The sequence below is a fragment of the Hylobates moloch genome, unplaced genomic scaffold, assembly GCF_009828535.3.
Source record: "Hylobates moloch isolate HMO894 unplaced genomic scaffold, HMol_V3 SCAFFOLD_10, whole genome shotgun sequence".
In the NCBI taxonomy this organism is placed as follows: Eukaryota; Metazoa; Chordata; class Mammalia; order Primates; family Hylobatidae; genus Hylobates; species Hylobates moloch.
Genome location: NW_026652285.1, coordinates 104415959 through 104434178, shown reverse-complemented (window position 1 = coordinate 104434178; position 18220 = coordinate 104415959). Strand labels below are relative to the sequence as shown.

The 18220-nt window shown below is 53.5% G+C and overlaps 1 protein-coding gene across 5 annotated transcripts in view; it reads right to left on the bottom strand.

Moving 5' to 3' along the window:
* NTNG2 (netrin G2) overlaps positions 1–18220 on the bottom strand; it is a 79593-nt gene that overhangs the window by 10291 nt on the left and 51082 nt on the right. For 3 of the 5 annotated variants that reach the window (XM_032165476.2, XM_032165475.2, XM_032165473.2), the window contains 3 exons: positions 7180–7352; positions 3620–3643; positions 2417–2563 (listed from right to left, as the gene is read on the bottom strand). In XM_032165476.2, the coding sequence (XP_032021367.1) occupies positions 2417–2563; positions 3620–3643; positions 7180–7352 (344 nt within the window). The remainder of the gene's footprint in view (positions 1–2416; positions 2564–3619; positions 3644–7179; positions 7353–18220) is intronic. The other 2 variants (XM_032165478.2, XM_032165477.2) reach the window with 1 other exon arrangement.

Below are 18220 nucleotides of genomic sequence, written 5' to 3'. Positions count from 1 at the left end.
CGTCTCTACTAAAAAGACAAAAGTTAGCTGGACATGGTGATGGATGCCTGTAATCCCAGCTACTCGGGAGGCTGAGGCAGGAGAATTGCTTGAACCTGGGGGGCGGAGGTTGCAGTGAGCTGAGATCGCTCCATTGCACTCCAGCCTTGGCGACAAGAGCGGAACTCCGTCTCAAAAAAAAAAAAAGATAGCTTTACCTCATAGCCCCTGGAGGCCTCAGGACAATAGCTTTGGGTGGCTGAGTTGGCGCACCCTGAGTTCAAATCCTGCCCGTGCCTCTCCATAATCCTGGGACCTTGAGCAGCTGCCTCCTTTTTTCTTCTGAAACAGCTTGATTGAGGTGTAATTTACATATCATAAAATCCAGCTGCTTCTTCCTAAGCCTTGATCCCCTCACCTGTGGGACTAGGAAGATAACAGCCTCCATCTCACGGAGCTGTGAGCCCAGAATACAATGATATGATGATACGAGCACAGTCCAGGAGAACTCACCCTCAGCTACTGCAATGATCGTTTTTATTAATAGGGGCTACTGGGAGGGATTTCAGTTGCTGAAGAGGAGGGAGGAGCCCCTAGATGTGGGCCATGGGGGCCACTGGCTGTCACATTGGAGCCACCTCCTCCCCTAATGTCCCGCTTCTTGACACAGGGCTGAGGGTGCAGAGCAACACTGTGTTGCCAAGAGGGTGTGCCTTCTGCTCACTGAGGGGGTCCTGGGGACCCTCACCTCCCCTACAATTATCACTCTGGCCTCTGACTTTTCCTCTTTAATTCCCGACTGCACAATCTGCCCAGCCTCCCACAGCTGCCCTGGCACCAAGTCAGAAGCAGCTCCGCAAATGGATTCAAAGTTCCTCTGTGTGTGTGTGTGTGTGTACGTGTGCATGTGCATGCGTGTGTGTGCATGCATGTGTGTGTGTGTGCATGTGCACTTGCACATGTGATATGGAGAGTATCTGGCCTCCCAGCCAGACCACTGTTTGGAGGCAGGCACAGCACCCACCACCACTGTTTTTGCTTCTGTCTGCCCACCACAGGCTCAGCAGCAAAGCACAGGTCCCTTGTGGCTGGGCCAACCTATGTCTGAAGTCCAGAATTCTCAGAGTGACCCATGTCTTCCACCCCAAGGAGGATTCCTGGGCCAGGAGGCTTCCCTGAAATCCTCCAATGTTTTGGCTAGCCCCTGCCTCCTGCAAATGCCTCCCGCGGAAAAGGAAGGATGTAGAATGAGGTGGGGTGTGCTGCCCCCAGGGGAGCCGCTCTGGCTGGCCTAGAAGGAGGCGGTCTTTCTCTCAGTGTTTGCCCCTGTCTGGGGAGCCTGAGTGTCCACCCAGCAACAGGCGGAGGCAGGAGCTGATGGAGGGGACTCTGCCCTTTAGAAATGCCACCCCTCCAGGGGTAAGGATCAGTGGGGCAGGTCTCCTTGGATCAGAGAGATGGAGGGCCAGGGCACTACCCAAGGGGCCAGGAGTCCCCACCAGGTCCTCCCTGCAGGGTGGTGGGGGACAGGGTGTGGCAGGCTAATGGAATACCCCTCTCTGGCTGGGACCAGGAAGAATTCTCCTTGGTCATCGTCTTCCTGATGCCCTCTGGGAAGGATAAATCCTTTCAGACCCCTGGCACCTGCAGTGCACAGAGTCCAGGGACACTCCCCAGGTGAGTCCAGGTGAGAGCAGAGACCCACCCCAGCACCCCCAGCCTTGAATACACACGAATCCTCCTTTGGAGGGAAGTGAGAATCAGGTTTCCATGCTTGTCTGTGGCAGACCCCTGAGGGGGCAGGACGTCTGGCCGTGGCCTGGCCTTGCACTACACATACAGCCCCCACATTCCCAGCAGCCCACGGTGTCCAGACCCAGCTCCAGAGGCTCCCTCTGCCCTGCTGATCACAGACATTTGCTTTCTGGGCTAACCCTGCTCCATCCATCCCACCGGTGCGCTGCTGAGGGGTTAAGGACAGAGAGGCCCTGGGGGCCAGGTGGGGACAGGGTGTGGGCGGGGCTCCAGGGACCATGGAGGCAGAAGCACCATTGGGAGAAAAGGCCAGTCTTTGGCTGCATGTCAGGATGGCCTCGCTGCCCCCAGCACCTTTCCTCCCAGTTCCTGCAGCTGTCTGGCCACACTGGTCTGGGAGCCCTTCCAAGCAATGGCTTGAAGGGCAGGAGGAAGACGATTTTGGAGGCTGAACTGACCCTTGAATCCCCTGGCTGGGCTCAGGAACAGGTTGACCCAGGTGACCTGGAAGCCCCTTTGGCCTGTGGCCTCCCAGCTCTAGGGTTCTAGCGTCTCTATTCTAAGAGCCAAGCCCCTGCTCTCCGCCCAGGGCTGCTGACCCTCCCACCCCAAGAGAGGCAGGAACCCAGGCTAGAAGCAGGAGAGGGTGGGATGACAGGGGTCACTGTACCCTGGCACCCACCTGTGGGCTGTGGGGTGCTGGGAGCCGTGGGGGCCCAGGCAGTGGACGTGGAGGGGACAGGAGTAGTAGGGGCCCCTATCATGGCTGTGGTGGCCGCAGTGGCCACAGGGCCTTTGGGGTTGGGGTCTTTCTGGGACCTGCTGATGCCTGGTGAGAGATGGGAAAAGCAAGAGAGGGTTGGGGGGTTGCCGGGGTGGGGACACCACAGAGAAGCAACTTACAATGGCTGTGCAGACCAGCATCCCTGCAGGGTCCGGCTTCCTTCTGGCGCCCTCTTGGCTCACTGGCTTCCCAGCCAGGGGCCCTCTGGGTCCAGGAGGGACAACTTGGGTGGGATGTGGGGCCCCACAGAGCCCTGGTGGAGGGTGACGGTGCACCCCAGAAGCATTTCTGAGATTTGGGGTCTGCTCCCGGCTGGCTCTTTGACATTGGCCAGTTCTTTCCTGCTGCCTCTCAGAGCAGATGGTGACCTCCCAGGGGAAGGGGTTTGCAAGGCTGAAATGAGAGACTGTGCCTGGCACCTTGTGAGTGGGGACAGTCTCGATGACATTTACTGATAATCTGTGGGCACCATGTCGCCCTTGCCTTCCTGGGGAACTCTCAGGACCCCCACCTCCTGCAGATGCCCCTCCCTGGTCCGACTCCCCTGGGACCTGAGCTGACTTGAACGAGCAGAGCCCTGGGCCAAGCTGGCTGCAGAGGCTGCCCAGGGGGAGGCTGCCCCCACGGTTAGGCTAGGGGGTGGATTCTGCCCCTGGTGGGGGAAGGTCACCCCACTCTTGCCTGGCAGGAGAGACTGCTCTCCCAGAGCCAGGTGAGAGAAGACGTTCGGGTGGCAGGAGGAGCAGGGAGCCCACCCAGGGGCCAAGGGACCTGCAAAAAGTCCTGTCCCGTTTTCCAAAGCAGCACTGATGGAGCTCCTGGGAGAGCCTGAGAGTTGCTGGGCTGCGGGCCACAGCAAAATGACACATGACACATGGCATATGATGTGAAGTGCGGACAGGTGGGGGGGGAAGATGGAGGGGGGACAGGTGGAGGGGGAGAGGTGGAGAAGCAGATGGGGCATAATTAGAGGAGGGAGTGAATAGGCTCAAGTCCCAGAGGGGACACTGAAGCCCCTTTTTTCTCTCCTGCTTTTTCCAGGACATGCAAAGAGGCTCGTGCAGTGGGGGCCCTGGCCGCCCTCCCCGGGCGTGTACTTACTGCCAAAGGAACCTGCAGCGGCACCTGCGGGAGAGAGAGGGGCGTGAGCTGGCTGCCCCAGGGGAAGGGGCCTGGCGGTCGCCTCCCTGCAGAGGGGCCAGCAGGGCAGGGGAGCACCTGGAGGTGTCCCTCCCTCAAGAGCACCTGCTCCACCACACAACTGCTGGCAATGATGATGACCTGCAGGGTGTGGGGACGGGGGTGGATTATCCCGTTTCATCCTCACTGCAGCCCTGGGAGGGAGGAACCACTATTGGCCCATTTTGCAGATGGAGACACTGAATCTCAGAGCCATGACTTGCCCTTGGGGACATGCTGACAGGTGCCAAACGCTCCACTGGGAGCTTCACACGCACTCCTCCTCTTATTTTAGATTTTTGGGCCCTCCAGTGCAGGACAAGGACATTGTATGGAGTGTTCCTAAGAAGTGCAGCATGGCTGGAAGACTCGCTGAGAAGCCACGGGAGCGGATGCCGCAGGTGGAGTGCGTCCCACGTGTCAGGCATGGTGTCAGCATCCCCTACATGAACCATGCCGTCCTCACAAGATCCCTATTAGGGAATTTCCTCACGGTCCTGATTCTACAGCTGAGGACACACGGCTTGGGGAGAAACACAGCTGGGAGTGGGCGAGGCCTGACCTGAATCCAGGTGTGTCTCTGCGTGTCCAGGGGATGGGGGAGGCCTATGATCCTGGTGTGACCAGGGGCCTTGAAATCCCTGGGTGAGATTCATCACAGTTGCAAAAGGAAGGAGCTGGTGCCACCGCTTTCCCCACGGTGTTCCCGAGAAAGGACGCTGTGGGATTGGCAGTGGAATGTGTGGCCCATGGGCTTCTCCGGGGCAAGCCAAGGCTGTGGCCAGCAGGACGGGCGGGGAGGCCTGGGAGGACCAGCCCATCCCCACCCACTCCTTCCTCCACCTCCGTGTCTGGGCAGGCACCTCAGGGTGCAGCCACAGTAAGCAAGGGCCAGGACTGGGCGGTGACCAAGGGAGGCTCTGTGGGGACAGGTGGGACATCAGGCAGGGCACGGGGAGGTCCTGGGGGCTCCAAGTTGGGCCCTGGAGGGTGATGGGCTGGCCAGGTGGGGACAGAGGGGTGAGGAGGTGGGAAGACATTGGGAGTGAGGGCTGCTGCAGGGCTGAGGGTGGCATTGGGAGAGACTTGGGGGGATGGAGGGAAGTTCAAAGAACATGGCGGGAGGAGGGTCTCCAGTCAAGGTGACCCCCAGGCTTGCAGCTTGGCCCCATGGGTGTCGGTGCCACTTACTGCGGAGGGGTCACGGCAGGGGCAGGGTGAGGGCAAAATTAGCCTCTGTATGTCCTTGGGCTGTTTCCTGCTGGCGCCCCAGAGAAGGCAGGAGACTCGGGTGCTGAGGACAGCGGCGCCTCCAGCCTCACTGCTGACCCTGCAAATGCCAGAAGAAACTCCTCCTTCCTGGGGCTTGGGGGCCTCAAAGGCAATTCCTGGGGACTCCCAGGGAAGCAGGAGTTGGGGCCAGCTCAGGAGTCTCCCCTAAATAAGGAAGACCCAGCTGCCCTGCCCCTACAATCCTGTCTATCCATTGCTGGCTAGACTGGAGGTGGTGACTGGGGGGTGAGGGTGGGGACAGTGGATCCTCCTAGGTGTGACTTGCAGGTAAGAGTCTCAGGTGGCCAGAGACGGGCAGAACCCTCCAGGCGCAGGGGGCAAGTGGAAGAAAAAAGGCAGACCTGGCCAGACGTGGTGGCTCATGCCTGTAATCCCAGCACTTTGGGAGGCCAAGGCAGGAGGGTTACTAGAGCTCGGGAGCTCGAGACCAGGCTGGGCAACATGGCAAAACCTTTTCCCTGCAAAAAAAACATAAAAATTAGCTGGGCCTGGTGGCATGCACCTGTGGTCCCAGCTACTTGGGAGGCTGAAGTGGGAGGATCGCTTAAGCCCAGGAGGTTGAGGTTACAGTGAGCCATGACTGCGCCACTGCACTCCAGCCCGGGCGACAGAGTGAGAGACCTATCTCTAAGAAGAAAAAAAAAAAAAAAGTGGGCGTGATGATGGAGAGAACGGAGGCAGATAGGAGGGAAGAGAGAGAGGCCCTCAGGACAGACGAAGGGGCAGCAAATTTGTGAGTCAGGGAGAGAGTGATGGCCACTAAAGAGAGACCTCAGGAAAGGGTTTAGACCACAAACAGATGGGGACAGGAAGCTGGGAGGAGGCAGCGGCTGGAGTGGGCTGTCAGCCTCTGGAGTGCTTTTTGTGCCTTTGAAGACCTGAGAGTGCTGTTTGGTGCCTGCCAAGTCACTCCTTCAAAGGCCTGTCACTGCCTGCTGCAGCACACGCGTGACATGCCTGTCATGACCTCTGCACATGGCTCTCAGCTTTGATCAGCCCAAAGTACATAAATCTTTCACCCATCGAGGGAGGATGCTCAGATGGGGTGCAGGAACCCACTGCCCAGGCCTGGTCTGGGCATCAGATCCAGTAGCTGCCCTAAGCCCTGGCGTTGGCATGCAACTCAGTGTGAAACCTGGGAGGGCCCTGAGGTTCACTGGGGCTCGGTCTGCTCGTCTGGAAAATGGACCGTAATAAGGACTCCACCCTGCGGGGCTGTGTGAGGGCAAAGCGAGATGCACAAAGTGCCTAGAGGGCCTCGGGCACCAAGTACACACTTGAGAACGGCCGGCATCCGTAAAGTGGCAATGGTGGGGATCAGGGAGAGCCCGCCCCAGGGGCAGTCTGTGGCCTTCTCCACTTGCAGCCCAGGGGCTTCCTGGCATTCTGATTTCATGGAGACAGTGTGGACTATGCTGGGGCCCCCCTGAGTGGGTGGTCCTCAGAAGGGGGTCTGTGATGCAGATGTGAGTGGGCAGGCCCTGAGGATGGCTCCCTGGCATGGCTGGGCAGGGGTGGGCAGAGAGCATGTGTGGGAGACTCTGGTGCAGGCCATAGAGGACACATCTGTAAAATGGGATAACAGAAGCTCAGCTCCCAGGGGTTGCTCTGAGGATGGAGGTGAGTGCTGAACACACAGAACTTGGCCTTGGTGGCTCGCTCCAAACACCCCAGAGATGCTCCTGATCAGGGATGACGCTACTGATCCCCTCACCTGAAGTGGGGGTCCCACCCCATCACTCCCTGCCATCCCATGGGGGCCGCCTGCCAGCCTTCAGGGTCAAGAAGGGGAAGGGTTGCAGAAGTGCGACTGAGCAGCTCATCTCGGGTTTCCCTGCGGACCAGGGCTGGAAGGGCAGCTTAGCATTCTGCAGGATGCAGGTGTGCTGGAGGGACTTGTTACAAGACCTGGCGTTTGGGAGCTGTAGAACAAGGTGTGTGTGTGTGGGGGGGGGGGGGGGCATGCATGCACGTGTATTTCTGTGCATGCACGTGTTTGTGCATTTATATGTGTGCCCATGCCTGTGCATGCAGGCTCATATGTTTCTGTGTGCATGTTTGCATGCATGTGCACATGTATGTGCCTGTGTGCAGGTATGTGTGCGTGTGTATGATCCACAGCTCCTGGCATTGACGGGCGGGGAAGATTATAGCCATGTGGGCTCATGGCCCCGGGGCATGGCACGTACAGGCGTTGGGAGAGCCGTGGGGCAGTGGCAGGTAGGAGCCGGCCCGCCAGGACCGGGTGCGGAAATTCTTCTTGCACTTGCCGCAGTCGGGGCCGGTGGTGTTGTGCTCGCACTCGCACTGCAGGCTGCCCTCGCGCATGGAGCACAGGTTGGCATGCAGGTTGCACTTGCACCTGGGGAGACACCGAGAGGGCAGAGATGTCAGAGAGCTTATGGGCAGCCTGGCCTGGCCTCTGGGGAAAGGAGCGCCTCCCAGGAGGGGCCCAGGAGGGTGTTGGGTTGCCCAGGAAGAAACCCTGGAGGCCACCAGCCCAACCTTTAGGCCAGAAACTCCTTGATTTCCCTTCCTGCAGAGAGATCAACGCCGTGTTCCGAAGGCCACACCTGCACTCACCGCGCGGCCCTCCTCTCTGTTCTGATGCTAGTTTCAAGGATTCCTCACATCTCAGTTGGGGAGAGTGATGATACTGCCTTGTCCCAGATGCTAGATTCTTAGTAATACAGCTTCTGATCACCCTAGCTTTTTACTGAGGTGGGTTGATGGGTGACAGAGGCTGCTGCCAACACCTGGTGTAGACAGGGACCTGGCCATGGGCTGCACCTCATTGTGTAGAAAGGCACCTGGCTTCAGGCTGGACCTCTGCTGTCAGCTTGTGGCCCACGGCCATGCCCTTGAAGGCAACAGATAGAACCCCCAACTCCCACACCCCCGTCAGTTCATTCACACGTGTATTATTCATCCATTCATTCAAATATTTATAGGCGACTCATTATTCTGAAAACTGGTAAATAAAGGGAAAGAATCAAGCATTTATCCTGCCTGTCCTATATAAACTGTACCTCGGGGTAACCGAAAGTTGATGAGGGGAAGCTTCTTTTTATAGAAGCATTTCACGAGAGAATTCGCAGTCCCTGATGAATGAATGGCTCCAGGCACTGAGCCGCACCAGCCCAGAACTTCCCACTGAGAGGCCAGCAGACAGTGAGTGTCGCTAGAAGAACACACCCCCACCCGAAGCCAAAGCAACTGAACCTGAATCAGATCAAGCCTCTAGACCCAGCTGTGAGCGCACAGGAAAGACAGAGGACAGAGCATCACCCTGAACGACACCAGGGGATGCCATTCGCAAGATCCGGACTGGAGGAAACTCCAACAGTAATGACCCAGTTTTTCCAATGGATGAGTTGCGTGGAGAAAAAATTGATACGGAAAAAGGATGGACGTAGAGCAAGAGAAGGCTCAAAAGCATAGCAATTAATGGCAGACGTGCAGCTCCTCTGGCCCTTGGTTCAAAACATCCTGTAAAATCAAACACGCAAACAAATGGAACATATATTTATGAGATAACTGGAAATTTGGACATTGCCTATGTTAGATGATATTAAATTAATGTTTAGTAGGTGTGATGATGATATTGTGGTTACGTTTTTTAAAGTCCTTATCTTTTAGAGAACCACACAGGCCAGGCGTGGTGGTGCACACCTATAATCCCAGCACTTTAGGAGGTTGAGGCAGGAGGATCAATTGAGCCCAGGAATTTGAGGCCAGCCTGGGTAACATAGTGAGATCCTATTTCTACAAAAAATAAAAAAATTAGCCAGTGTGGTGGCACATGCCTGCAGTCCTAGCTACTCAAGAGGCCAGAGCAGGAGGATCCCTTGAACCCAGGAGTTCGAGGCTGTAGCAAGCCATGTTTGCACCACTGCACTCCAGCCTGGGAGATAGAGCAAGACTCTGTCTCAAAAAAAAAAAAAAAAAAAAAAAAAAAAAGGGCCGGGCGTGGCGGTTTATGCCTGTAATCCTTGCACTTTGGGAAGCCAAGGCAGGCAGATCACTTGAGGTCAGGAGTTCAAGACCAGCCTGGCCAACATGGTGAAACCCTGTCTCTACTAAAAATACAAAATTAGCCAAGTGTGGTGGTGCATCTGGTAATCCCAGCTACTGGGGAGGCTGAGGCAGGAGAATCGCTTGAACGCAGGAGGCAGAGGTTGCAGTGAACCATTGCACCACTGCACTCCAGCCTGGGAGACAGAGCGAGACTACATCTCAAAAGAAAAAAAAAAGCAGAGAGAGATACACACAGAAATATTTACAGATGAAATTATCTGATGGGCAGAGGTACAGATGAAACAAGAAGGTTCACTAGTTGGTAACTGCAGTCGGGTGAGAGGTACACAGAGGTCCATCATAGCAGACTCTGTCTTCCTTTGTGTTGGAAATTCTCCATAATAAAAAGTGAAAGAGAGAGAGAATGTGCTCTATATTCTGATATGAGAAGACTTCCAAGATATATTGTCAATATTTGGAAAAAGCAAATTGCAGAACAATGGGTTTAGTAGAATCCTATTTTTATTAAAATATGCAAAGAAAAATATTTATCAGGCACCTGTTATGTGGCAGGGGCTCTGAGCTGGGAACAGTGAGTATAATGTCAACAAAGCAGATGGCTCCCTGCCCTGATGGTGCTTCAGGTCTAGCAGGGAGACAATGAACAAAGTCAGTGATTGGAGGGGACAGGGAGGGAGGATAAATAGGTGGCACACAGGGAGTTTTAGGGTGGTGAAACCATTCTTTATGATGCCACAATGGTAGATACGTGGCATTATGCATATGGCAAAACTCACTGAAGTGTCTAACACAGAGTGAGTCCTAATGTAAACAACAGGCTCTAGTGAATGACACTGTATCAGTGTTAGCTCCTCACTGTAACAAATATACTCCAAAATAGGGGAAACTGTGTAGGGCTGGTGGGGAAATGGGAACTTTCTGTACTATCTGCTCAATTTTCTGTAAACTTAAAACTGCTCTAAAAATAAAGTCTATTAATTATAAAAATAAGAATCACACACCTCTTCCAGTGTTCATTTCAACTGTTAAACGAGCCCACGGGTTGTGCAAAGAAGAAGGCATCACGGGAGTCCAGGGTTTCCAGGAAGAACAGTTTTAAACTAAGACCTGAAGGACGATCAAGAGTGGCCGGGCCAGAAGGGGAGAACCTTCTAGAAAGAGGCAAGAGCATGAGGAAAGCCCTGGGGCTGAAAGGAGTTCCACCCGTGAGGTCTGCAATGAGGCTGGGGGGTGGAGGAGGCCAGACCAGGAGACGGAGGTGGGATTTTATTCTGCAAGCCTTTGCCTGGTTAGGCGTGTCCTGCTCTGGGCCATATTTTATATCGCTGTAGCTGCTTCATGGAGACTGGTTTGTCTGGGAGACAAAAGCCTGGGCAGGGAGAGACCAGTGAGACCCTGCGAATAGAGGCCTGGACCAGGGCAGGGCACCTGGGCCCACCCGTCCCGCCTGGGGTGTGTGGCACCTTTTTGTATTTTGAGACAGAGTCTCACTCTGTCACCCAGGCTGGAGTGCCGTGGCACAGTCTTGGCTCACTGCAACTTCCGTTTCCCCCTGACTGGCTCTCGTCCATTCAGAGATTGTTTGGAGGATGTGTAACTGGCATTTGCTTCTCTCTTCATGCTCCCCTTCCACTGGGCGGGGTGAGGCTTTTTGTTTTCTCACCTCACACTCCCCAAATCCTGCCGGACACCACAGGCTGCAGAGCTCCCTCCTCGTGTCCGGCCTCCCTCATATATCAGTCCTGCCAGGCGCTTCATCTGAGCCCTCCTCCCTCGGCTCTGCCCCGCCTCTGTCCCCGTCTGACTGGGAATGAAGGGTCCCCTGGTGGCTGCCTTCCAGAGCAAGGATCTGGGTGGAGAAACAGTGGCCCCTGCGTCCACCAGCCCTGGGGCTTCCAGCTAACCCCTATCTGCCAGCTCTGGTAACCAGGGCTGCCTTCCTCCTTGGGGTCTTCTCTCTGTCCTCGAATTATCCTGCAGAATGGCTAGGGAAATTATGGTAAATCCAGGCAATGGAGTCTTTTTGTGTTTTGAGACAGAGTCTCACTCTGTCATCCAGGCTGGAGTGCCGTGGCACGATCTTGGCTCACTGCAACTTCCGCCTCTCGGGCTCAAGCAATCCTCCCTCCTCAGCCTCCTGAGTAGCTGGGACCTCAGTCGCGTGCCACTATGCCTGGCTAGTTTCATTTTTATTTTTTGTGGAGATAGAGTCTCCCTGTGTTGCCCAGGATGGTCTCAAACTCCGGGTTGAAGTTCAAGCAATCTGCCCACCTTAGCCTCCCAAAGTGCTGGGATTACAGGTGTGGGCCACCGTGCCCAGCCTAAAGTCCATGTTTTAGAAATGTTACTTAGAAACATGAGGTCAGGCAAGGGTGGAGAAGGCAGTGGGTTTCTGAGCTGACGCCTTTCCTCCCAGGAGGAGGAGAGAATCCTGCAGGCCCTGGGTGGGCTGTGGGAGGGCGGGTACTCAGGAAGCCACCGCTTTGGGTGACATGTATCCACTGTGCTGTGATGCTCAGTTCCCAGGACGAAGGACGTCTCTGGAATTCTCTGGAACAGAATTCCGAGGCAGAGCAAGAGCCCTGGCCAGCAGCGCTAGTCACTGTTGAAGTCTGTGTTATTTTAACTCCATCTTCCCCTGACAGCCTGGACACTAACCCTGCTGAGGTTACCAAGCTGAAATAAATAGAGCATTAAAAAGCCTGTTCACTCTTTCCCTGGCATTCCCATCCCTCCATTGCCACAGGCGTGCTGCAGGACTGCTATGGGCTTAGCTCTGGGAAAGGCACAGAGGGGGACAGCAGGCACCTATTGGTACGGGTGGCCCTTCTTTCTGGAGACGCCAGATCCCAGAGATGGTCCTTGGCACAGAAAGCTCCTGTGCTTAAACCTTTTGGTCAAGCATATGATGCTCTCCAAATCCCCTGACATCTGCTCCTTGACCCCTACCTCACTCCACTGAGGCTCATAACACAGCTCAGCAGATTAAAGGCTCTGACAAGACCTGCAGGGAAGAAACATGTCTGACTTTGTCTAACAAGAGTTTGTCTGCAAAATCTGACCTGGGGAGGTTTTAATTCGCAACTTCTGAATTCCCATCTAACCCCCCCCCCCCCCCCGAGCTGGCTGGAGAGGAACACCTCAGCCGTACGGAACCAGGGATGTGCTCTGCACTGCTGGCCTGAGGAAGGGATATTTTTAGATATCATCAGCTTAGATATCAGAAAGAAAAGATTGCCATCAACTTTGGATGATAACATTGACCTTGGCTTAGTAAAGATGCACAGAAGACCGGCTGAGTCCAAGAAGCATATTGTAACAGTGATAATAGGTAGCCATTGGGTGTCAGAGCTGGACAGGCTGGGTGGTGCAGGTGGGGAGAAGTGGCCCAAGGTCACACAGTTGGTTTCTCCCGACCCAAATCCAGACGTCCCTCCCCAGCTGGCTCTGCCCAGGCTCCATCCTGACCAGCCCCTCCTATCAGTCCTGTCTTCCTCGGGAACAGGAGAAGATGTCCTGGCCTCTTCAACTCCCTGGCTGAGCCCCAGAACGAGCACAGTGCCTCTTCTTTCAAAGGAGAGAATTGCTCTGTCTAGCAGAGCTGCAGGGAGGAGCTGGCACAGTGTGGGGAAAGGCTGGCAAGGCCAGCACAGACATGGCACCTGGTCAGTGCGGGTGCTTCTGGTCTCTCTGACTTTTGCAGGTCACCGTGGTGGCACTGCCTGTGTGTGTGTGTGTGTGTGTGTGTGTGGACCTGGTGTTTGCATATGACCTCTTGGCCTCTCTGGTTCTCTCGGTGCCCCTCTATCCATGTCTCCGTCTTCTCCTGTCTCTTTGTCTCTCTCTCCATGTCTCTGTCCAGCAGATGTTCTGATCTTGCTTTCCTCTGGGCCTTTGCACATGCTGTTCCCTCTGCCTGGAATGTACTACAGGCTCCGCCCCTCCTCCTAGAGCTAATATTTAGAGGTGGTGTCAGATTCTAGGCCAAATGCCACTTCTTCGGGGAGGCCTTTCACAATCCCTACCTCAAATCGGCCCCTGCTACACTCTCCCTCTCTATAAAACTCATCATGATCAGCACTGGCTCCCAAAGTGGGATGTGCCAGATGACTGGGGGAGACGGGCGCACGGACTGTAAGACAGCTCCACAGGCTATTATTTGTTTTTGAATACACAGTATGTTTTTTTTAAATGTCAAACTCATAAGACCCGGGATCACAAAAATACTGCCTAAGTGAGGCCAAATTTTTGAAGTATATTAATTCAAAGAAATTATTAGGTAAACAAATAAATAAATAATATGGGAGACCCACATAAAAAGAATGAAGTTGGACCCTTCACATCTCACGTATAAAAATTAACTCAAAATGGATCAAAGACCTGCAAACTAGAAAACTCTTAGATGGAAATGTAGGGAGCCAGGTGCAGTGGCTCATGCCTGTAATCTGAGCACTTTGGGAGGCTGAGGCAGGCAGGTTACCTGAGGTCAAGAGTTGAAGTTGGTCAACATAGTGAAACCCCGTCTCTACTAAAAACACAAAAATTAGCCAGGTGTGGTGGTGGGTGCCTGTAATCCCAACTACTTGGGAGGTCTTGAGGCATGAGAATCACTTGAACCCAGGAGGCAGAGGTTGCAGTGAGCTGAGATTGCACTCTGGCCTGAGCACGGAGTGAGACTCTGTCTCAAAAAAAAAAAAAAAAAAAGAAGGAAACATAGCGGCAAATCTTCATGACCTTGAATTAAGCAATGGTTTCTTAGACAGGATATCAAAAGCAAAAGCAGCAGAAGAAAAAAAATAGATAAATTAGACTTCATCAAAACTAAATATTTTTGTACTTCAGAGGACACTGTCAGCAAAGCGAAAAGACAACCCACATAATGGGAGAAAAATTTGCAAGTCATGACATAGCTAAAAAGGAACTTATATCCAGAACATCTAATGAACACTTAAAACTCAATAATAAAATGACAAATAATCCAGTTTTTAAAATGAGGAAAGGATCTGCACAGACATTTCTCCGAAGAAGGCATACAAATGGCCAAGCAGCAGACGAAAAGACGTTCAACGTCACAGCCATCAGGGAAATGCACACCAAAGCCATAATAAGATACCACTTCACACTCGCCGGGATAGGCAGAGTCAAAAAGACGGATAATCACCTGCCGGTGAGGATGCAGAGAAATCAGAACCCTCATAGGCTGCTGGTGGGAATGTAAAATTGTGCAGCTGCTTTGGAAAGCGGTCTGGAAGTTCTGCAAAAGGTGAACTTAGAGTTACCCAGTAAGTCTACCTAGGTATATAACCAAGAGAAACGAAAACATGTCCACACAAAATGTGTACCTGAATGTTGATAGCAACATCGCTACTAATAGTCAAAAGGTGGGCATAACCCAATGTCCATCAACAGAAAAACAAAATATGGTGTAAGCAGGCAATGGAATACTATACAGCCAGGAAAAGAAATGAAATACTGATCCACACTATGACATGGATGAGCCTTGAAAACATTATGCCAAGTGAAAGTGGTCAGCGATGAAAGACAACATATTGTATAATTTCTTTCTTTCTTTCTTTTCTTTTCTTTTTTTTTGAGATGGAGTCTTGCTCTGTCACCCAGGCTGGAGTACAGTGGTATGATCTCGGCTCACTGCAACCTCCGCCTCCTGGGTTCAGGTGATTCTCCTGCCTCAGCCTCCTAAGTAGCTGGGATTACAGGTGCCCACCACCACGTCTAGCTAATTTTTATATTTTTAGTAGAGATGGGGTTTTGCCATGTTGGCCAGGCTAGTCTTGAACTCCTGACCTCAAGTGATCCTCCCAGTTGGGCCTCCCAAAGTGCTGGGATTATAGGCATGAAGCACTGTGCCCAGCCATATCGTATAATTTCATTTACACAAAATATCTAGGATAGGTGGATGACTTTTGTTTTTTTTCTTTGTGACAGTCTTGCTCTGTCACCTACGCTGAGTGCAGTGTCACGATCACAGCTCACAGCAAACTCTGCCTCTTGGGTTTAGGTGATTCTCCTGCCTCAGCCTCCCAAGTAGTTGGGATTACAGGTGTGTGCCACCACACCTGGCCAGAGTGTCTTTCTAGGTTGATGGAAATGTTCTAAAATCTGCTATGGTGATGGTCGCACAACTCTGTGAATAACCTAAAAGCAACTGAATTGTAAGCTTTAAATGTGTGGATTGAACAACGTGTGAATCACATCTGGGTAAAGCTGTGAGTGAATGAATGAATGGGGTGTGTGGAAACAGTGAAGGGCTTATAGCTTCCAGGCTTTTCTTGCAGTATCTCTTCTAAAAATCTTCAGAGATTTGTTTTCCTATTTGTATAAACCTATCACATTGTGGCCGGGCACAGTGACTCACGCCTGTAATCCCAGCACTTTGGGAAGCTGAGGCGGGTGGATCACCTGAGGTCAGGAGTTCGAGACCAGCCTGGCCAACATGGTGAAATCCCGTCTCTACTAAAAATACAAAAATTAGCCGGGTGTGGTGGCGGGCGCCTGTAATCCCAGCTACTCGGAAGGCTGAGGCAGGAGGATCGCTTGAACCCAAGAGGTGGAGGTTGCAGTAGGCCGAGATCATGCCATTGCTCTCCAGCCTGGGGGACAAGAGCAACGCTTGGTCTCAAAAAAAACAAACAAAAAAACAAAACGCTATCACATTGTGCCTCAAAGGAAGGCTCCTGGGTAGACAGCTGATGCGTGAGTGCTCACTTTGCATGGGGAACTGTTCTGAGAGTGCCACCCGAATTAGCACATTAGCCCTTCACAGCAATCCTCTGAATGATATGTCATTTTTATCTCCGTGGTGCAGATGGGGAAACTGAGACCTGGGGTGGTGAAGTGAGCTGCCTGAGGTTCCACAGCTGGTAAGGGGCAGACGCAGGACTTGAATCCAGGCAGCTCGATTCAGAGCCACGCTTAGTGTCTGCATTCCCGGGTGGCCCATGTGGCAGGAGCCGGGAGCCCCCGTGGTGCTGGTGGGCAGGGCTTCTGCCCAGCTCATGGTGCACACAGCTGTGTGGCCTGCGCAAATTCTTAGCCAACTTGAGCCTCGCTTTTCTCACCTGAAGAGCGGGAAACAATATCTTGCGTATGCCACAGGCTGCCACGCACACCAGTGATATTGGCCTTGAGGAGAAATATGGACCGCACCGGCCACATCACCCGCACTCATCATGGTTGGGGTGAAACAAAAGCCCTGGCACAGAGCGGTGCCCACTGGGGTTTGTGTGCCTTCCTTTTGTCTTTCTGGGTGACTAAGAGATGGTAGCCCCATCCCCCGGGCACCACTGGCCTGGGATGTTCTGCCAACGACTGTGCGACCTCAGGAAAGTTGCTGAATTTCTCTTGGCCTGTTTTCTAATCTGTAGAGTAAGGATGGCAGTAACACCTGCCTCATGGAGTTGTTGGAAGGATCAACTGTGAGACAGTTTATGAAGCTCTTGCATGAGACAAGCAGGTGCCTAGGACATGACAGTTTTCCATTTCTTATACTCAGGAGCTCCTAGAGCCAGGGATCCTCAGGGATTTCAATGAGTGAAGTTATCACCTCTTCACAGGAACCTTATGCAGAGTCTACTACGACTATCTCTATTACATAGACAAGGAAATGAGGCAAGAGAAGTTAAGCAACTTGCCCAAGGCCACACAGCTGGTGAACCCCACTTTAGGCAGTGGGCAGGCAGTGGGCAGAGCCTGAAGAGTCTCAGTGTGCTGGCTCTGGGATAGACTCAGGCTCCTGGAACTGCAGCCACCCCACAGCTCCCCTAGACACAGGCACACCCTTCCCCTCCCTGCCTCAGGCTGCTGGCCTTCTGTGATTTCTCTGCCCTATTCTGGAAGGCCCTCGGGAGATGAAGTAAATGAAATAAATAAGCAAGCACATAGAAATAATTTGCTGAGTGCTCCTACGTGGACAGACGCCATGCGTTATTAAACAAATCCTCGTGAAAACCCAGAAAGCACTGTCCTTCCCACTTGACAGGTGAGAATGTGAGGCTCAGATGGGTCAAGGGCCAGGGCTCTGGGTGGAAGAAGCAGGCCTGGCACCCGGGGCTGCATGGCACTAGAGCTGGATCTCACAGCCCCCTGCCCCCTGCATCTCTCTCAGTGCTGGCTTCGCGTCCATTCCATGGGGACAAAGAAGGCCAGGAAAGGGGCCACTAAGCCAGATGCCCCCATGCCTGCCGCCCGTGGCCCTGCTTACCAATTCTGTGGCCCAGCCACGGCCAAGGAAATACAACTACAGAAGAAAGAAGCCCCCTTTGCCACATGCTCTCCCGGCACCAGCCTCTGCCTGGATCTGGACCTGGGTGGGCAGTCTGGGCTCCTGCTACACTCCAGCCCAGATTTTCCCCTTCTTCTGCGGGATCAATTTTCCCAAGGGATCGCTCTCTGAATTTGACCCTCAGGAACCATCAATCTCACCAGAAAACCATCACCTGGGCCACCTGATCCCCCGACACAGCACTTTTCAGCTCATCCATCAGAAAGGATGATTTAATAACGAACACAGAGATAGGGCAAGCTGGCCGGCCTGTGAGGCCAGCAGACCCCTCCCAGGTCACCAGGGCTGTTCCCTCTCCACCCCTGCCCCATTGCAGAATCCCACGGCTTTAGCTCTTCAGACGGCAGCAGGAAGGCTCCATGGGACACACACACACACACACACACACACACACACACACACACACACACAACACACACACACACACACACACACACACACACACACACACACACACAGAGAGAGAGAGAGACAGAGAGAGAGAGAGAGAGAGAGAGAGGCTGAGTCAGCAGCCAGATTCTTACCCAGGTTTTGCTACTGATTTGCTAGGCGACCTTGAGCAAGTCACTTCTCTGGGTTTAATTTTTGGTAAATGTCTAACACACTGCCTGGCACACAGTAGGTGCTCAATGTTTGCAGAAAGAAGCAAGGGAGGAAGGGGATAATGCATGGCAGCTTTCTGTGCAGCATCCGGCATGGAGCACCTGCTGGGTTAAAGGCTGGTGAGTGTCACGGCTGGGCTGCAGTACCACGTTGCACGGTGGCCAGACAGTTGGGTTCAAACCTCTGACCCCTAAAACTGGACAAAGGTAGGAAGGTGACCAGCCTTGGGGAATCAGTCGGTGTCCTGTAACCCTAGGAAGTGGCTGTTTCCATGTGGCAGGATTGTC